The sequence below is a fragment of the Schistocerca americana genome, chromosome 3 (assembly GCF_021461395.2).
Source record: "Schistocerca americana isolate TAMUIC-IGC-003095 chromosome 3, iqSchAmer2.1, whole genome shotgun sequence".
Taxonomy (NCBI): domain Eukaryota; kingdom Metazoa; phylum Arthropoda; class Insecta; order Orthoptera; family Acrididae; genus Schistocerca; species Schistocerca americana.
Window position 1 is genome coordinate 46642220 of NC_060121.1, and position 18599 is coordinate 46660818.

The 18599-nt window shown below is 44.2% G+C and overlaps 1 protein-coding gene across 1 annotated transcript in view; it reads right to left on the reverse strand.

Moving 5' to 3' along the window:
• Positions 1 to 759: 759 nt before the first annotated feature.
• The window catches only part of LOC124605268 (collagen alpha-1(X) chain-like), a 45779-nt gene continuing 27939 nt past the window's right edge, over positions 760 to 18599 (reverse strand). Inside the window, exons 6-7 of the mRNA XM_047136832.1 lie at positions 946 to 1076; positions 760 to 858 (exon numbers count right to left, since the gene is read on the reverse strand). Of these exons, the coding sequence (XP_046992788.1) occupies positions 760 to 858; positions 946 to 1076 (230 nt within the window). The remainder of the gene's footprint in view (positions 859 to 945; positions 1077 to 18599) is intronic.

An 18599-nucleotide genomic window follows, 5' to 3' on the forward strand; every position in this document is an offset into this window, starting at 1 on the left:
GCTGTTGCCTTCCGTGTGTGGTAAACAGACATAAACTGTATACAAGCAGTTCCTGGGGCCATATTTGATTGTAACAAAATTGCGACAGTGACAGAAGCCTGGATAGATGAAAATAATGGTTTAATTTCCCTTATTTGTCTTAGGAAGACAAAAGTGTGGACACACTGATGAGCCGAAGCGCCGAGACGACAGCGCAAAAGGAGACTGGACGTGACGCGGCAAGGAAAGTATGTGACGGAATCAGGGATGAGTGGAGAATCAGTATAGCGACAATACGGAGGATCCACTGCCACAGTTCCGCAAAGGGTAGGTTGTTACGGCCCAGTGCCTATTACGGAGCGTCTCGGAAATGGCGAAGGACGACGGCTGCTCGTGTGCTATTGTTGGGGGCTCCGATGGGAAGACAGTGAAACCACCAGCAAATGTAAATGTGGCGGATGTCACAGAACGCGAAGGTCGAAGGCTTGGCCGCTCTGTAAAGCGGTATAGACTGTGCTGTGTGGCAAATCAGATGACAGGGTAGAATGCTGATGCAGGACAAGGTGTTTCGGAACACACCGTTCAGGACACGTTGTAGAACACGGGGATCGGCAGCAGAAGAACCTAACCCGCCAAGGATTAGCGGAATCAATCCGTGACACGCAGAATCGCTCCTGTATCGTATTCCAAAGGTGGACCAACACGCTACTAAACAGGTAGTCATAATTTTTTGGCCCATCACTCTAAGTAACACAAAACGATGCCCCAAGTGCACAAGTTCTACAACTCTGAGAATGGGTCGCGTCCTGTTGACGCAATAGCTACTTCCATTAAGTAGTTTCCCATTTCTGGAAGCTCAGTCACGTCTGGGTCATGTTGCTGACAAAAATGCCTACGCGCAGAGTCAAGAAGCCACAGTATTTTAACTGGTTGTTAGTTTGCAGGATGAGTTTGCTCTGAACTTACCTGCGGTCCTGGACCGCCGTCCTCCCCTGGAACTCCAGGTCGCCCAGGATCTCCCCTGTCGCCTTTTGGACCGGGCTCTCCAGGCGCGCCCTTTGGTCCAGGCTCTCCTCGATCGCCCTTCTGTCCTGGAACTGGAACGCCGCCAACGCTCTTAGTTGTGCACGAGTGAGTGTCGTCGACGTTCTTACAACAAAATATACAGCAATGACCTTGTTCTATATCTTGGTTTACAGAACCAGACTGCCAACAGCTTGCTACAGATAAAGGATGGGCAAAATAAAACTGACTTACAAAATATTTCACGCAGCTTTAAGTAGGCAGCACAGCTTACATACTTCGGTCTTGTTGCGCCCGATATAAGTTTGGTTGACTATCTTAAGCTGCGTGAAATATATTTTAGTTTTGTCACCCCGTAGAAAATGATGCGTGGAGGAAATCGCAACGTAAATTATTTCAGATTTTCGTACAATATTCTCATAAGTACAATACTTACAGCAGTGGAATTTCGACATGTTTATTGTAGAAAAAAATTAGAATGTAACAAGAATTCGTCAATTATTGGCAAGCATAGGCTTGGAAATTAGTGTTAACGCAATCACAGATAGTAACGAAATGCTATAAACACACGTTACTGTCTCCTGTAAAGTGAAAGAGTGACTTCCATATTTGAGTACCTTCGAGACACAATGAAACTGAAAACAGATAATAACTAAATTTGATATACACACGTTACTCTCTCGTATAAAATAAAAGAAGGATTTTTACGTTTGACTATCTTCGCACACAATAAGAATGAAGCACTAATTGGAGAGGCACCTTTAATTTCACAAGATATGACTGTAAGCGATCCTGCTGTGGTTCGAAAAAACTGCAGGAAAACAGCAAGTGGTTTAGATAAGCTTCTTTTTGCTTCTGACAGTCGCATCAAGGTTAACGTTTGACTCCTCTCCCATGTAAGTAGCACCAAGGTACATGTATCTTAAATGGTGAAGACAAAAAATTCGCACTCTTTACTTCTCTTTCAGTTTCCATGTCTTCTCTCCATCTCCGACATTCTGATGCGACTATCATGAAATAGAAAGGGTACTAGGAAAATTTTGCAATAGAGCTTTATTTATTGTATTGTTTCCAAGTAATTTCCACCATATTGAATACACCTCTCCATGCTCTGAAATCATACGTTAAACCCGTTCTCCCAAGTTTCTGTAGGGAGTAAGGCACAGTCGTTGTCCCAGGCACTCAGAAGATTCTCATCACTTCCTTCAGCTTCATTTGGAGGCGCGGGAACAGCGCAGAGTGACAAGGAGAAAGGACTGGACCGTAAGGAGTGTGCTCAAGAAGTTTCAGTCCTCTACCCCGCTAATATTTGGCACACGTTTTGGCCCGGTGAGTTGGAGCGTTGTCGTGATGGAGGTAACAACTGTCCGTTCTTGACTACGGTCACAGGGTCCTCAAAGGTTGGATGACTTTGGGAACGCACTGCTCGGTCCACCATTTAGCTGTGACTGTCTTCTGTGTGTGTAAAATTACAAGCTCCATGCTTCCACTCGATTAAAAAAAAAAAAAAAATTATCTTTTGTTCTTTACTGATCGGGATTCTCTGACAGCTACGGGTGTGTCGTCACCCTCAAAGACCCAAAATTTGTTTCGAGCCATGGTCGGCACGTCATGATGTACAGCCAAGTTTCGTCACCTGTCACTATGGTATTGACATACTGAGATTGTCCTTTAGAAAACTTCTTTAACATCTCCCTGCAAGAAGCCCCACGTCTCATCATCTGCTCTTCCGTCAGTCTATGCAGCACCCAGAGACGACAAAGTTTCTTTACTTGCAGAGGACCTTACAGAACCGAATTAATTGCTGGTTCTTTTAGCCCTAAGGTATCCCTTATCTGCTTATAGGTCACTCGCCTGTCTTTGTCTAGCATTTTCCTCACAGTATCAATGTTTTCCTCCGTAACTCATGATCGTAGCTTTCTCGTCCTCTCGGCGTGTTGTACGATGTGGACATATATCACTGAGCGCAAGAGTCATTTCTTCAAAGCACTGGTCTATGTTTAAACCACGCGCGAAGTTGTATCGCAAAACTGCCAGAATCTCACTTCGTAACCACTATGCCATAGGAAGCACTTCAAACTAATGCTGCCTGTGAACGACTGCGCCCACAGACTTTGCACAACGGCTACAGTGCAAGTATACAGTATTCTCAGAAAGCAGTAACTTTATTGTTGCGTCGCATTGCAAAAGTTTCCTGTACACAATTGGAAGCCGATACTGATGCAGTGACAGAAAGGTACGTACCGTCGCTGCTGCGAATGGAGAAGGTCTGCATGTCGTGACCTGGATGCCTTTCCGACATCGGCGTGAAAGGCGAACACAAAATTAGCAACACGTTCCATATCAATGCTTCTGATGTTTTTCATATCACAATCTTATCACAGCCAACCCATCTACTAGAGTAAGCGGCCCTGCAGAAATATCGACACTCGTACGACACACCAACGCAAGAACCTGTTCAATCCTGATCTGCATTAGAGTGTGGTCTACAATCTAAGCCTGCCCGGCTAGTCGCGCGGTCTAACGCGCTGCTTCGCCAGCGAGAAAGCGTGCCGGTCCCCGGCACGAATCGACCCGGCGGATTAGTGTCGAGGTCCGGTGGGCCGGCCAGCCTGTGGATGGTTTTTCAGGCGGTTTTCCATCTACCTCGGCGAATGCGGGCTGCTTCCCCTGATTCCGACTCAGTTACACTGTGTCAGCGACTGCTGCGCAAACACCGTTTTCAAGCACGCTTACACCATAATTATTCTACCACGCAAACATTTGGGGCTATACTCGTCTAGTATGATAAGTTCCCAGTGGATCCACTGGGGGCCGAACCACACAATAAACCTGGGTTCGATGTGGGGCGGCGGTGGGTGGGTGGACTGCTGTGGCCTGTTGTGGGGTTGTGAACCACTGAGGGCTGCGGCGGGTCGAAGCTTCTAGGTCGTTTCTAGGTCTCCGGTCCAATACATATATACATACATGGTCTACTCTCTACAGCTCCAACAACAAGGGCAACAATCGTCACGCTCGGATCTGCCTATGTACAACAACAACGTAAACGCGAATGCAGGCATACCACGCTATGCAGCGAATGCTTCAGTCCTCCCCACTGTCTGGGAGCTGTGCTGAAGCCCACACCATTTACTGCTCCACTCTGCTGCACACCTGTAGCCACATCTAACATGTTATCTCGTACACTCAAAAATAAATTTTCTGCTCTGGCATCGTTTTGCCCTTCAGTAAGCACGTCGCGATATACCAGGAAGCCCAACGAAATTAATCGTACAGTTTCAGTTGATTGGAAGTTTTTGTGTGACGATGACGTTACATCAATCACTGCTGAAAGTGTGCCGCATGGCACGCTTAACATGTAATTTTAACCTGACATTACCTCCAACCGTTAAGCTATATTTTATTTTATTCAGTGATATTCTTCACAATAGCTGATACTAGTAGTCGTTATACATCTATAATCACAGTTTCAGATTCAGGGCTACTGCTGATTACTGAAGAAATTTCATGGCAGAAAGCCATATTAGTGAGATGTCACGGTGAATCTTGACTCAGTAAATGCATAAGAAGCGCCGTTGGCAACAGCTCGTGTTCTAAAGGTTAGCGTCGCGAGGCGCAGGGTTCGATTTCTGGCCGCATCGGAGATTATCATCACTCTGGAACTGGGTGTTCGTGTTCTCTCCGTTTCATTTCATCTTCACGATGTAGCGTCAAATAGAAAGACCTGCACGAGACAGCCGAACAGTTGTAGACGGGATCTCCCGGTCACTAATACCATACAGTGATGGGATGGCGAGGCGAGGCGACTCGAGCGCACCGAGAATTTCTCGAGCCTCTAGTTCTCAAGCAATTCTCGAGAAGCTCACGAGAAGTGGCTCGGCGGCGTGTGCCGCTGCGCGCCAGTTGGCTGCGACAACATACGCCGCTCCGCTGTTGTTTTATGAAATGAATGCCGCTGCTAGACAAACACGCTCGCCGTTCTCGTAACTAGTATGTCTCAGGTTTCATTCGAGTAAAGTTGTTATTCAAATCAATACGCACACTCGAAAACGAACGTCATGGTGCTGGCAATACTTTATGCAGGATGGAGATAACGTTACTTGCAACATTTGTCGCAAAAATCTCCGTAATGTATCAAAAAATACAACGGGCTTGATTCGACATCTTAAACTGCACAATTTATTGAGCAATAAAACAGCGACGTTCGTCGATACATAGGCTCATTCTTCCAATAGTGCGAGACAGACAAAATATCCAGGTACGCGTGGTACAAAAGGTGAATTCCGTGCAAAAGTTCGGATAGTGTCCGAAGTGGTCCGCCACGCATAAAAAAATTGATTTTTTAATCGTACTCCGATAATCTACAACATAACCCAAAATCAAACCTATATTACCCTAGCTTTTGCACGTTGCGATATGTAAAGTTATTGGACTAGTTGTCGAGCATAACGTATCCCCTCGCAGGTGCACTGATCAAAATCTTACGTTTCTCTTCATAGAGGGAAGTAAACGGCAACAACAGCTAGATGAAGCACTAGTGGCCATGATAACAGACGATTTTCAAGCGCTTCTAGGCGCTTCAGTCTGGAACCGCGCGACCGCTACGGTCGCAGGTTCGAATCCTGACTCGGGCATGGATGTGTGTGATGTCCTTAGGTTAGTTAGGTGTAAGTAGTTCTAAGTGCTAGGGGACTGTTGACCTCAGATGTTGAGTCCCATAGTGCTCAGAACCATTTTTCAACCGCTTTCAATCGTCGAGGACACTGGTTTTCGACGTTTTGTTTCACTGTTGGACCCACAGTACTCGATACCAAATCGAAAAAAATTGCGCCTCATGATTGAGGACTATTACCATAAACAGAAAGAGGCTGTAAACTTGGCCGTGGAAGACTCTACTTGCGTTTCTTTAACGACCGATATTTGGACCTCACTCAATAGTGAGGCATATATTGCTGTAACTGGTCATTTCATTAACACTAATTGGTGCCTGAAAGCTTTAGCTCTCGTGACATTCCGTTTCCCGGAAAAGCATACAGCTCTAAATATTAGTGAGGCGTTAGATAAAGTGATTTCAAAATGGAACATTGAAAACAAAGTTGTAAGCATCACAACTGACAACGCCAGTAACATGGCGGCAGCCGTACAACTTATTCACAGTTGCAACACAGATATCCAACATGTGCCTTGTTTAGCACACACTATCAATTTAGTTATGAAAAGTTCTTTGAACAGCGACAGTGAGCTCTGCATAATGCGGGAAAAGGCCAGAAAAAATGTTAGCTATTTTAAAACAAGTTGCAATTCTAATGAAAAACTCCATGAGATCCAGTATCTAATGAAAAAACCTGTTCATAAATTGATTCAGGAAGCCGAAACCCGATGGAACAGTACGTTTTATATGCTACAACGTCTAGTGGAGCAAAAGGAATGCATTGCAGCCTGTTTATTAACTTTGTATTCAGGTGTAGAGAACCTCACAGCTGACGAGCGCTCAGTCCGGAACCGCGGGACCGCTACGGTCGCAGGTTCGAATCCTGCCTCGGGCATGGATGTGTGTGTTGTCCTTAGGTTAGTTACGTTTAAGTAGTTCTAAGTTCTAGGGGACTGATGACCACAGATGTTAAGTCCCATAGTGCTCAGAGCCATTTTTTTCCACAACGAGGAAATCAAAGAAAAACTGGGAATGAACTCTATAGATGTAGCAGTCAGGGCGAACAGGCTTAGATGGTGGGGTCATGTTACACGCATGGGAGAAGCAAGGTTACCCAAGAGACTCATGGATTCAGCAGTAGAGGATAGGAGGAGCGAATGTTTATGTGTACTAGAGCCATTTGAAGTGGCAACAAGAGAAATCTCAACTGAAAACTACACCTCTCTTTCGAAAGCTATTCCAATAATCAGACAGCTAATCGTAACCGTATGCAATGGGAAGTGGGCTACCACGACGGCGCAAGAGCTACAGCAACATCTGCACAACTCGCTAATAGCCTGGCTAGGATTAATAGAAACAAGCAAAGTACATGCCGTTGCCACAGTTCTCGACCCAAGATTCAAAACGTTACCATTTACGAATCCCATTCATTCAAAACATGCCGTTGCAAGCCTAATTGCAGAGTGCACAAACGTGGTAGGGACCGTACGATCTACTCTTTCGGCTGCTAACGACAATAGCCACGAGTACCATGTCGTACAAAACGCCAGTAGTTCCTTATGGGCTTCTTTCGATGAAGAGGTTTCCAATAAAAACCTAATGAAAAGCGGTTGTGATAGCATAGACCTGCAGGTACAACGATATTTGGAACAACCGTACCTGCAACGCACGGATAATCCTTTACACTACTGGAAAGAAAATGAAAACAGTTACCCAGGTCTAGCTGTCGCGGCAAAAAAAAAATATCTTGCAATCCCTGCCACTTCTGTTCCCAGTGAAAGAATATTTTAGAAAACATGACTACTTGTAAACAAACAAAGAAGCAGACTAAATGGCCAACTGGTTAATAAAATCATATTTCTAAATAAAAATCGACGGCAGTGTAGCAATGCAATGTAAAAATGCCTTGTGCTGAACAAATTTTGTTTCCTTTCTTTCTTCAGTAAGTAAACGCATGTACGCAGTTTCTGTATATAAAAGGCTATAGCACTTCTCTTTTACGTTTAAGCATGCATGCATACATGCAGAATGTACAAGGTAATATATTTTGTAAGAATAAAGCTTCTGTTTTATGCGAATTCTGTGCTTTGTTTTAAACAAGGATTCTATGATTTGAAAGTTTTCCGAGCACGTACGTACGACGAGTACGACCGCTGCGGCTCAGTGCTTCGTGTACCGAAGGTTTGCGCAATTTCTCAGAGAGCGCAGCACTGTCAACTTCTCGAGCGTACCCGGGAAATTCTCGAGAAATTGCCTTCGCGTCGCGCGTTTCTCGAGAGCGATCACAGCCCATCCCTAATACCATACTCTGTCCGCCTCGATGCCTGAGTGGTCAGCATGACGAATTGCCGTCCACCAGGCCCGGGTTCGATTCCCGGATGGGTCGGGGATTTTCTCCGCTCAGGGACTGGGTGTTGTGTTGTCTTCATCATCATTTCATCCCCATCCGGTGCGCAGGTCTCCCAATGTGGCGTCGAATGTAATAAGACCTACACCAAGGGGGCCGGACCTGCCCGCAAGGGGCCTCCCGGCCAATGACGCCAAACGCTCATTTCCATTTTTCAGTGCCACACTATCACCATTCCACATACAGAAAATGTTAAAACGCATTAAGTACGCCACTAGATTTCTCTCTCATTTCGTAATCACCCTCTCTCACACGTATCCTCTCCCAATAATCCTGTTCGTAACACATGTTCCCATATGGGCTGAATCACTTGCACTGTAAATGTTGTGGAAACTGAAAATGCTATTGATGTGCGGTTTTCACAAAATGGATTGTTACTTAGGGTCTCGTATCGTTAGCTAATTAACAGACTGTAATAATACTTAGAAATTGTATCTTTTGTGCAAACATACACTTTTTTAAATGGAACAATGACTATTGGCTCTAACAAATTGAAAACATGGTAAATTGGAAGGCCAGTGTGTTTGTTGCAGGATTCTTGTGCGAATCGCTTACTAGACCGCATTTTGAAAAGTTCGCTCACTGACGCTTGTATAATAACTTTGGTAGCACACACTAAGGAACAGCACAAGTGTGTACACGAGCTATGTGGATTCTGACCAGTAATGAGACAACTGGCTATCACAGGTTGTGTTCAAATTGACCGCCGGCACAGCTACCGCCGTGCCAGTGTATGTGGACGAGGGTTTGTAAACAATAGAATCCAGACAGGTGTGAAAACGAGTAATATGGGATGTGTAAAGAGTTACTTGTACATGCCGATGTATGCAAACACTGTAGTGCTTTTCCATGTTGGTTTTGCGGGTACTTCACAATGATAAGCAGTCGAAATTAGCTAATCGCACCGTTAAATAAAAATCACACGACAGACAGGCATAATAATACGTGTCTGGAGTACAAACGCTTCGAGAATAGTGTAAAAAAGGGATTTAGGCATCATTCCTTCGAAAAAGGAATAAATATTCAGTTCCCAGACTCACCTGTACACAGCGAGGTTTGTGCAGCGAACCAGTCGCTCTCGTCTCGTACGTTTATTAAACATCTGGAGGCCGTAGATCCACAAAAATACAACATTTGAAACACACAAAAAAATTTGACTGACTCTGCACTCTACAAAGGGCTTTGTGCGCGCAGTGTTCGTGTTTATCCGAGCTTGGAAGTTCGTTTCTAGCAGCAGTTGTGGGAGAACGTTGAGATCTGTACGCATGCAGAATTCCTCCTGCAGTTTTATGGACACTTTATGATTCAGCACGAGATGTATACATTTGCGATACACGGCCGAAGCAGTATATGCGAGTTGGGAAGTTTATCCAAATGTGATGGCAGATTGGGAGGTGAAGTTTTCTCGGTTGTAAAGAATATAAATAAATAATATCAACAATGAATTTGGCTCTTCGTCAAGAATTCTGATCCTGCTAACGAACTGTAACTTCACGATATGCGAATCTTCAAGAACAAGGAATTTCTAGTCTTGAAGGGACATGGAGTTTGAGAGTAAGCAAGAATAGCTAGGAGGCTTAGGGGGTCAAATAAACCTTCAACAGTGAAACTTCTTGGTGACAGAACTCTTTTGAAACACTAAATATTTTACGAGCCCTAAAATATGTAAAACCTGGTTTTTGCCTTCATTCTTTACTTATAATCGTGTAACGAAATCATACAAAAGCAGGGGAGGACAACGGTTCAAACCTGCGTCCGGCCATCCTGATTTAGGTTTTCCTCGATTTCCCTAAATCGCTTTAGGTAAATACCGGGACGCTTCCTTTGGAAAGGGCACGGCCGAATCCCTTCCCCATCCTTCCCTAATCCGACGGAACCGATGACCTCTCTGTTAAGTTCCCTCTCGCAAATCAACCAACCATACAAAAGCAGGTACATTATACATAACTGACTTCTACTTCAATATGCAAAACAAGACATAATAATACGTGACTGATGTGTAGGCGCTTCGAGAATAGGATAAAAAAGGAATTTGTGAGTCATTTCTCTGAAAAGGAAATAAGGAATCAGTTCCCAGACTCACCACTATACAGCGTAGTTCGTGCAACGAACCAGTCGCTCTCGTCTCGTACTCATCTTGTGAATTCGTGTTCAGCTACATCTGCTCCAACGAATGAATGATGCGCACCCCGTCTTCTCAATGGAATTTGTCATACCATACCATTTGTGCTTCCATTATCTGGTGTTTGCAGGTCTGCATGTGTGTATGTGAGAGCGTTAGTTCGTTTCTTTGCTCGTTCTGTGAGCTTCTCAAAGAGTCCTTCGGCGTGGACTTTCTAGTTTACATTTTGTATCCAGAAGTCGTCGAAACTGATCTAACTCCGAGAAAGGTGTAGAGCACAGCACATTTCGCTATAAGGGACAAGTCGTTTCATATTCCTATAGCCCGCGAGACCAGATATTGCATGCATTCTCTCTTTTATCACCAATTTATATGCGGCACTGTTTGCTGTTCGACTGCTTCGTGCGCCATCACTACTGTCACTGCGTGTGTGTGTGTGTGTGTGTGTGTGTGTGTGTGTGTGTGTGTGTGTGCGTGCCAGCTACCTCTCGTGCTGAAATACTCCTTCACTGCCAAAGACAAGACAACCTGAGGTTCTAGTCTGCCTTTTATATGACAGAAATTCCAGTGGCGCACTGGTACAATTCACATATTGCGTTCAGCAAAACCTGATTTTATCCTTCAAGGTATTTTTGAATGCTAATGATATTCGTTAAATTTTGTTGTTGTTCGCATGCTGCCGACAATGTTTCGTAAACATTATTTAAATATATTCGACGAACGTAGCGTTATAGATCTGACGGAATAATGTGCCAAGATAGAGTTTGTATCAAAAATCATTTAGATCTACGATCCCTGGAATTACGGGTGTGCTCCAGAAACTAAGTAACTGTTTTCCATTTGTTTCATGACCACAATCAAGAAAACAATCTTGGTTCAAGTAAACCCGAAAAATTATATTGATCTGTAATTATTTTAATGGACGTTACAGTCCAGTATGAACTTCGTCTCAAGTGTACCACAGTCACGCACGGCTACTGTATGCATGAACTGGAAAAGCAGCCTGGAGAACGGCGATCGCTGCCAAACAGCGCTGGGAAGCTTACACTTTTGAGCCAAAATCACTATTACACAGTTTTCAGATACGATGTTCACCAGATCTGGGCCTCCCAGATTTTTCAAAACGAGAGCTCTCTTCAGAATGTGGACGACACGCGACGAAAATTGATGAACACGTGAAATAGTATTTACCATAACAGGTACTCCGACGAAATTGGCAGTTCCACACGGGTGTGTATCACTAACTGAATCAGACCAATGCGCAGCAGAAACAGACTCCTAGCAGACAACTCCGCCGTTACAGCTCCTCTCCTTGCGAGAAATATGAGGTTTTCTTTTTCTTCGTTTAAAAAGCTGCAGAATAAGTAAAACGATGTAGAGAACGTTACCGGTGTCTACACCGTTCTGATTAAATGGGAACAGATTACAAGTGTCCTCTTCGTTATCTTTGTCATCCTGTTTGAAAAATGAAGACTTGAGATTTCTCTAAGTTGTAATAATAAGACACAAATCCGCTGTACTGCCTTTGGTTTACAGATTTCGCTATCACTCGGTGGCGTTATACAATTTACAGCGTCCTGACGTAGAAAGCTAGCACACTATACACATAACTTCATTAGTCATAAACCGTGTGAATTAAGCATGTAAAGCGCGATTTTCTATAGCTGTCAGAGTGGAACAATATCAACTAAGCCTGATATGACGGGGGAACTTAGATTCTGATTTACACTGGTGCGTTTCCTCATAACGGTCCGAATCTTCGTTAATCTGTCAGTAAAGTACGTAGCTGCAATCAGGAAAGTCGTTCGTAGTTACACCTGATTTGGGACCCCTAGGGAGGTAGACTTAGTGAACACAAAACATGGCTCAAATCACTTAACATGGCTCAAATCACTTAACTTCTAAGGTCATCAGTCCTCTAGAACTTAGAATTACTTAAACATAACTAACGAAAGGACATCGCACACATCCATGCCCTAGGCAGGATTCCAACTTGCGACAGTAGCGGTCTCGCGGTTCCAGACTGTAGCGCCCAGAACCGCACGGCCACCCCGACAGGCCACAAAACATGTCTAAGAGGTAATCATCAGCCAGAACTATATGACTACGTACCTAATGAGGAGGTATTGAATAGAATTGGGGAGAAGAGGAGTTTGTGGCACAACTTGACTATAAGAAGGGATCGGTTGGTAGGACGTGTTCTGAGGTATCAAGGGATCACCAATTTAGTACTGGAGGGCAGCGTGGAGGGTAAAAATCGTAGAGGGAGACCAAGAGATGAATACACTAAGCAGATTCAGAAGGATGTAAGCTGCAGTAGGTACTGGGAGATGAAGAAGCTTGCACAGGATAGAGTAGCATGGAGAGCTGCATCAAACCAGTCTCAGGACTGAAGACCACAACAACAACAACAACGTACCTAACAGACGGTATGTCCACCTTTGCCACGAATAACAGAGGCGATGCGTCGTGGTACGGTAGCAATGAGGCCCTGCTAGGTCGCTGGGGGGAGGTGGCACATCTGCAACATCTGCACCTAATTCGCACAAATGCCGCGCAGCGAGGGGGGCGGGGGTGTCGATGAGGTCTGAAGTCAGGTTCAATCACATCCCAGATGTTCGGTCGGCCTCAGATCTGGGAAATTGTGCGTCCAGCAGACCAATCGGGAATCTCCACTGTGTTCCTCGAACCACTTCATCACACTCATGGACTTGTGACATGGAGCATTATCTCGTCGGAAATTGCCACTGTTGTGGGGAAAGATGTTCCCCAGAGCATAATTGAGCTGCCGCCATATTGTCTCTGTTCCGCTTTACAGATGTCAAGGAGTCGTTCCTCTGAAATACGACGCATTCGCGCCCTCCAATCGGCATTAGACCATGCAACGCTCTACCACTGCGTCAACATCTCTTGCCAACGGACACCTGTCCATTTCAGTCGTAGCTGCCCATGTCGCGGTGCTAACATTGGGACATGCGTTCGTCGTCGGCTGCAGAGGCCCATCGTCAGGAGTGTTGGGTGTACTGTGTGTGCGGACACACTTGTACTCTGCCCAGCGTTGAAATTCGATGTTACTAGCACCACAGTTCGCTGCCTGTCCTGTTTTGCCAGTCTGTGCAGCCTACAATTCCGACATCTGTAACGAGGGGTGGCCGGCCAGAAGACTCTCACCACAGCGCTTCTCCATCATCCGACAAGTCTTGCAGCTTCCGAAATGTTCGCGCCGAGCCTCCGGGTCGCCACAGTCTGCCCTTTGCAGATCGCGCATCTTCCCCATTCTACACAAGGACAGCACGCTCACTGATACTACACACACATCGTCCGTGTCTGAGTAGGAGTCATTCCTCGCCAGATGGCGCTGCTATCGCCTGGACGGGTTTATACACACAGCAGTTGGTCAGTGGTCATAATGTTCTACCTTATCAGTGTACGTCACGCCTCATGATCAAGAGTGTACTTCTTTGTATAACAGTGTAAACTGAAACTAAATTTTTAAAGGTCACAAGGAAATCGAGATGAAAGTGATACGGTGATCGGCGAATAAAACTGATTCCATTTATGTGAAAGATTGTTCTAAGTAAAATATATTCTAATTATACCATATTACAGGGGATTTTGAACCTATTCGACCCACAAACAAGAAAGTTCACTCTTCATTGCATCCATACTCAAAAACATTATGAACCAGTCTTACGATTATCACACACCGACGTGTCAGAAACATCTTTCAGCACAGATGTTAACATCGCAGATTAAAAGTGATTCAACTTCTACTTGCTGCAACTTATTGTGGTGTACCTTATTGCCATAAGTAGGCAAAAGAAATTATGAGGCTCATTGCTTACCACTGTTACCGAAGGTCTCTCAGCTACTCACCTGGAAACGCATTATGTTTTTAAAGACTCCTCGAAAATAGTGGAAGCCACATACAGATACTGAACTTCCTCTATATCTATGGTCTCGTATGGTTTAGACAACAGTTGAAGCTAAGACGACATAGATCAAAGTTAAATACATTCACACATTCTCCCTCTGTTTCCCACACAATGATCCAGGCCGTCAATTTACAAAGTTTTGATAGTACACTAACATTGTAAGGTGTCAGGCAAATCCAACACCTTCCATGAAAACCCTGACATGATAAGCAAATCCAGTAGTATGTCACATAGCTCCGAATAAATCGTGACATTAAATTAACCAAAGTAATACGAGTAACGAATGAGCAAATGGAATACCACAGACTAACACAAGAATTCCTAAATGCATGTCATACCTTCCCACCGTGAGACAGACGCAGTTCCGAGGGGAGAAACGAGAACAGAAGCCGAGAACAGAACCGTGTTAAGCTGGAAGGGCCTACGATAAGGGACGGACGGACACCCACGTCGCCGGCCAACCGCTAGGACCACACCACCCGCAAGTTTTAGCGTGAGACTTTTTCGCGTCTCTGTTACATCAGGACCACCCCCCAGCCCACGTTAAAAGCTAGAGCCCTCCAGAAGAACAGTATAGATCTTACGATAACGCTAAAAGGACCACACCAGCTGCAAGTTTTAGCGTGAGACTCTTTCGCGTCTCTGTTATGTTGCAAACTTTAAAAACATTGACCCACCATAAAAAGTATAGCGTTTCTCATTGGATAGACAGAATGTTTGTAGGTGGAGCTTAAGGTTAACATTGAGACCCTGATCGGTCAGATGAAAACACAGCCAGATAGTTTTTTTTAAACCAACTTCGGTAAATTGTAGCAAGGAGAAGTTAGGGGAGAGTTGCTTCGGAGAGGGCGAGCTGGACGGAGCTGCGCCGGCCGCCGCCCCCTGACGAACACTGACAAGGTAATGAACGCACGCGATGCCGCATTTTTGAGTGCATATGGCTTCACTCAGAACTGCAGAAGTCTCATCTGTTACATCCCCTTCGCGTAGTACTAGTGTCGATTGTCAATTAAAGCTCATGGTGTTCACATTTGCTACTTGAAGTAAAAATCTGAAACTCGATGATTTTTCTGTTATATAGTTATTGAGAAGCCACATCAGCCACTGTAATTTACGACAAGTTAGATAAGTAATTAAAGATAATTGAGGGTCACTGTAGACCATTTTCATAGTTTTCTCTTTTGTGAAACTTAATTTAAACCTAGATTATAGATGTGATATGGCATAGGTCATCCTTCGATCCATTGTAGAACTTGGAAACCCATTCAGGGAATATTCGTTCACATTTTTGTTGAATGTAGTTGGTTTTTATCATCCTGTATTAAAACATTTCCTTTTATCAATAGTGCAATTTATAAACGATGTTTTTTGAGTAGAATAAAATTTCCAATGGTAAACTTAACTGCTTTTTCGACGTTATTTTACCAGATAACTAAAAATAGGAAAGCCTTGAACCCCTTCCACTAAATTTAGTTAGTATTAAGATTCCTTTACAGGGAGTGCAGTGGAGCTGACGCTGAAATCATTAAGTATTTGGTTATATCATCGCTAGTCTCACTGAACTCTTCTGAATTCTACCTGTCATGTGTGGTCTGACGTCTCCTTGCCAGCAACAGGTCCCAGGTTCAAACTATCAATTCCCTAAAAAACACGCTCAGAGCGTCGTTGCGCGAAAGTGGTAGGGAGACACGATACAGAACAAACAGACACCATGCAGAATGTTTAGAACATAATATTGAGAAAAATTAATATGGTGGATTTAATGATTCAGATGTTCTACATAGTCGACTTTACTTGGGAATTACGCACAGAATGTTCAAGCAACTATGTGAAACAACCAAAAAAGCCCTTGATTGAATGTTGTTTAATTCGCGCCTCACCTAAGCTAGAGCTCCGTTGAGCGTTGGGTCTTGATGTGAGTCAATGCACTTCGTCGTTTTGTGGTAGTTTCATACTGATGACACCAAATCTTGTTAATCGTCACTCTTTTTTCAGGAAAAATGTCCTGTTTTTACATTTCAATCAATTTGGGGCATGTCCACGCGCCGTTACTTTTGTTCGGGCGTAGAGATTTGCAGGAAAAACTTTGCACACACTTTTCTCTTCTTCAAAACATTCTGGGGAGTATTTTGCACAGTTGATTGAGAGATGTTGCTCCGATGTGATTTACGACGCAATAACGTTGACACACGACGGCAGCAAGTTCACTGCCTGCTCAAATGCTCATCTGTTGTTTACAGCTGTTAATTAAAGTTACTACACTGACGTCTGTCTTACGCCAACAATCAGTCTTAGAACTTTCTGGACGGACCGTATACAAGGGGAAATCAAATGAAAACTAGTGAGACGGAAAAATGTACGTAAAGCGTCTGTTATTTCAGAAGTAATCGCCGTAACTTTTAATACATTTAGCCCACTGTGAGACGTGATGGTCGAAGTCTTGAATGAAAAATATTTGCTGTTAACTACGGAACTATGATTGTACCGATGCGTGCACCTCTTCGTCCGAAGCAAACTGACGGCCACGAACGTCTTTCTTCGGGGCTCTAACAATTTGTAAATTGCATAAGTAGAGAACGGAAATGTGTGGAGGATGTGAAAGGCTTCCGAGAGAAATTTATGTAGTAAGCTAGGCAAAATATTTTTGGAGGCTTGAAGAAAGATATTCGTGGCCGTCGATTTGCTTCGGATGGCGAGATGCACGCCAGGGTATAATCGTGGTACCGTAGGCCATCGCAAACATTTTCCCACCAAGGCACTGACCGTCTTGTCTTACGCTGGAAGAAGTGTATAACTGCTGTGACGACCACAGTTGGAATAATTGACAGTTTTGACTCTACAAGCTTTCCCGGCTGATTTGTTGTAAATAGTCTTCACGGGTTTCCCGCCGGATGAGGTTGTGCAGTTTCCACAATATTTAGTCGGAGCAACTGTCCGACATCTTCAGCTGGTTCAACTTTGCTGATGGCCGTCTGGTGTGGCCGAGCGGTTCTAGGCCCTTCAGTCTGGAACAGCGCGACTGCTATTGTCGAAGGTTTGAATCTTGCGTTGGGCATGGATGTGTGTGATGTCCCTAGGTTAGTTAGGTTTAAGTAGTTCTAAGTTATAGGGGAATGATGACCTCAGATGTTAAGTCCCGTAGTGCTCAGAGACATTTGAACAATTTGAAGCCTTTGCTGGTGGCTAGGTACGACTAGGTGGAATTTCCACAAAGTCATCCGGCAGCAAACCCGTGAAGACTACTTACAATAAACACTTCACTTATTTCTTTCCGCCTCGTTTTCTTTTGACTACTGCTTATATATAAATTACATACATGTCTTTAGAAGTATACAGAATTCACGTAACGCACAATTTACTCTTACAGGCAAATTGTTGTAATGTGCAGCGTGACCTGACTAGCTCATTACCGTCTCCACTGCACAAAACTATTTCTTCTGCCTATTTGGATGTATTGGTTTCTGTCATTTGATGAAATACATTAAGCAACCATTTTTATATAGCTTTAGTTATTTCAAGGGGCAGGTCTGGTCCTCACCCATCTTCAGTTACCATAATACAGATACGTTTTCATTAATTGTGCACTTTGTCGGCTACATTTTGATCTGTGGAGCTGCCTTTCATTCAGTAACATGTAGCTCTTTTTCTACACTTACGTTTACAACACAAACACTTTAGCTTCACTGAAGCACTGATATTGCAGACCACTCTACGGTTTTCTTTACATTGGAAACTACACTAAAATCAAATTACAATTTTCTTCTACACTACGCAACATAATTAAGGGGTCTCTTTTTTGAAACCCTGTAACTGTTTATAATTGCGGTGCAGGAGTTTGAAATCCAGGAAATCCACAGCAATTGGTAACAAGAAGATAACATAAAAATCCACTGATGATGCTGTAACTTCAGGGAAACATGTCCAGGGAATAAAAAGGAAAATAAGAAATAAAAAAAGTACGAAATTATGTTTTGCTGAAGGCGAAACCTCTCCAAAAACAAACTTGCGTGACGACATTGGAACGTAAACCAAAACAGCAAAGAGTGTTTACGCCCTCCTGTCGTTTGATCGTAATGGGGTAAAAACTTTGACCTGTGATTGAATAAAATAGCAGAGGGCCCCTCTAAGAGCCCCTCAATTCGGAAGCACCCTCAGTGACACCATGGCACATTTTTTGAGCACTTACAAAATACATCGGTACAGAGACACTAACACACATTCAGTTGAGAGGGGCTCTCTTACTGTTGTAGCGCCTCAGGGCAGGCAACCATTTCGACAACCCTCAGATTCTGCATGCACACGAGAGAGCAGATGCGAAGCAGCACGCAGTTGAGTGGATGTCAGAGGCTCTGTGCAGGTACAAGGCCTGCGAGTGGCGCCGAGAGGGCGGCTGAACTGGGGTTCTGCAGAGGGACCATTCGACACACGAGTATTATTCACTAAAGTGCCAATGATGAATATGCCTGTGACCGCACCACAGGA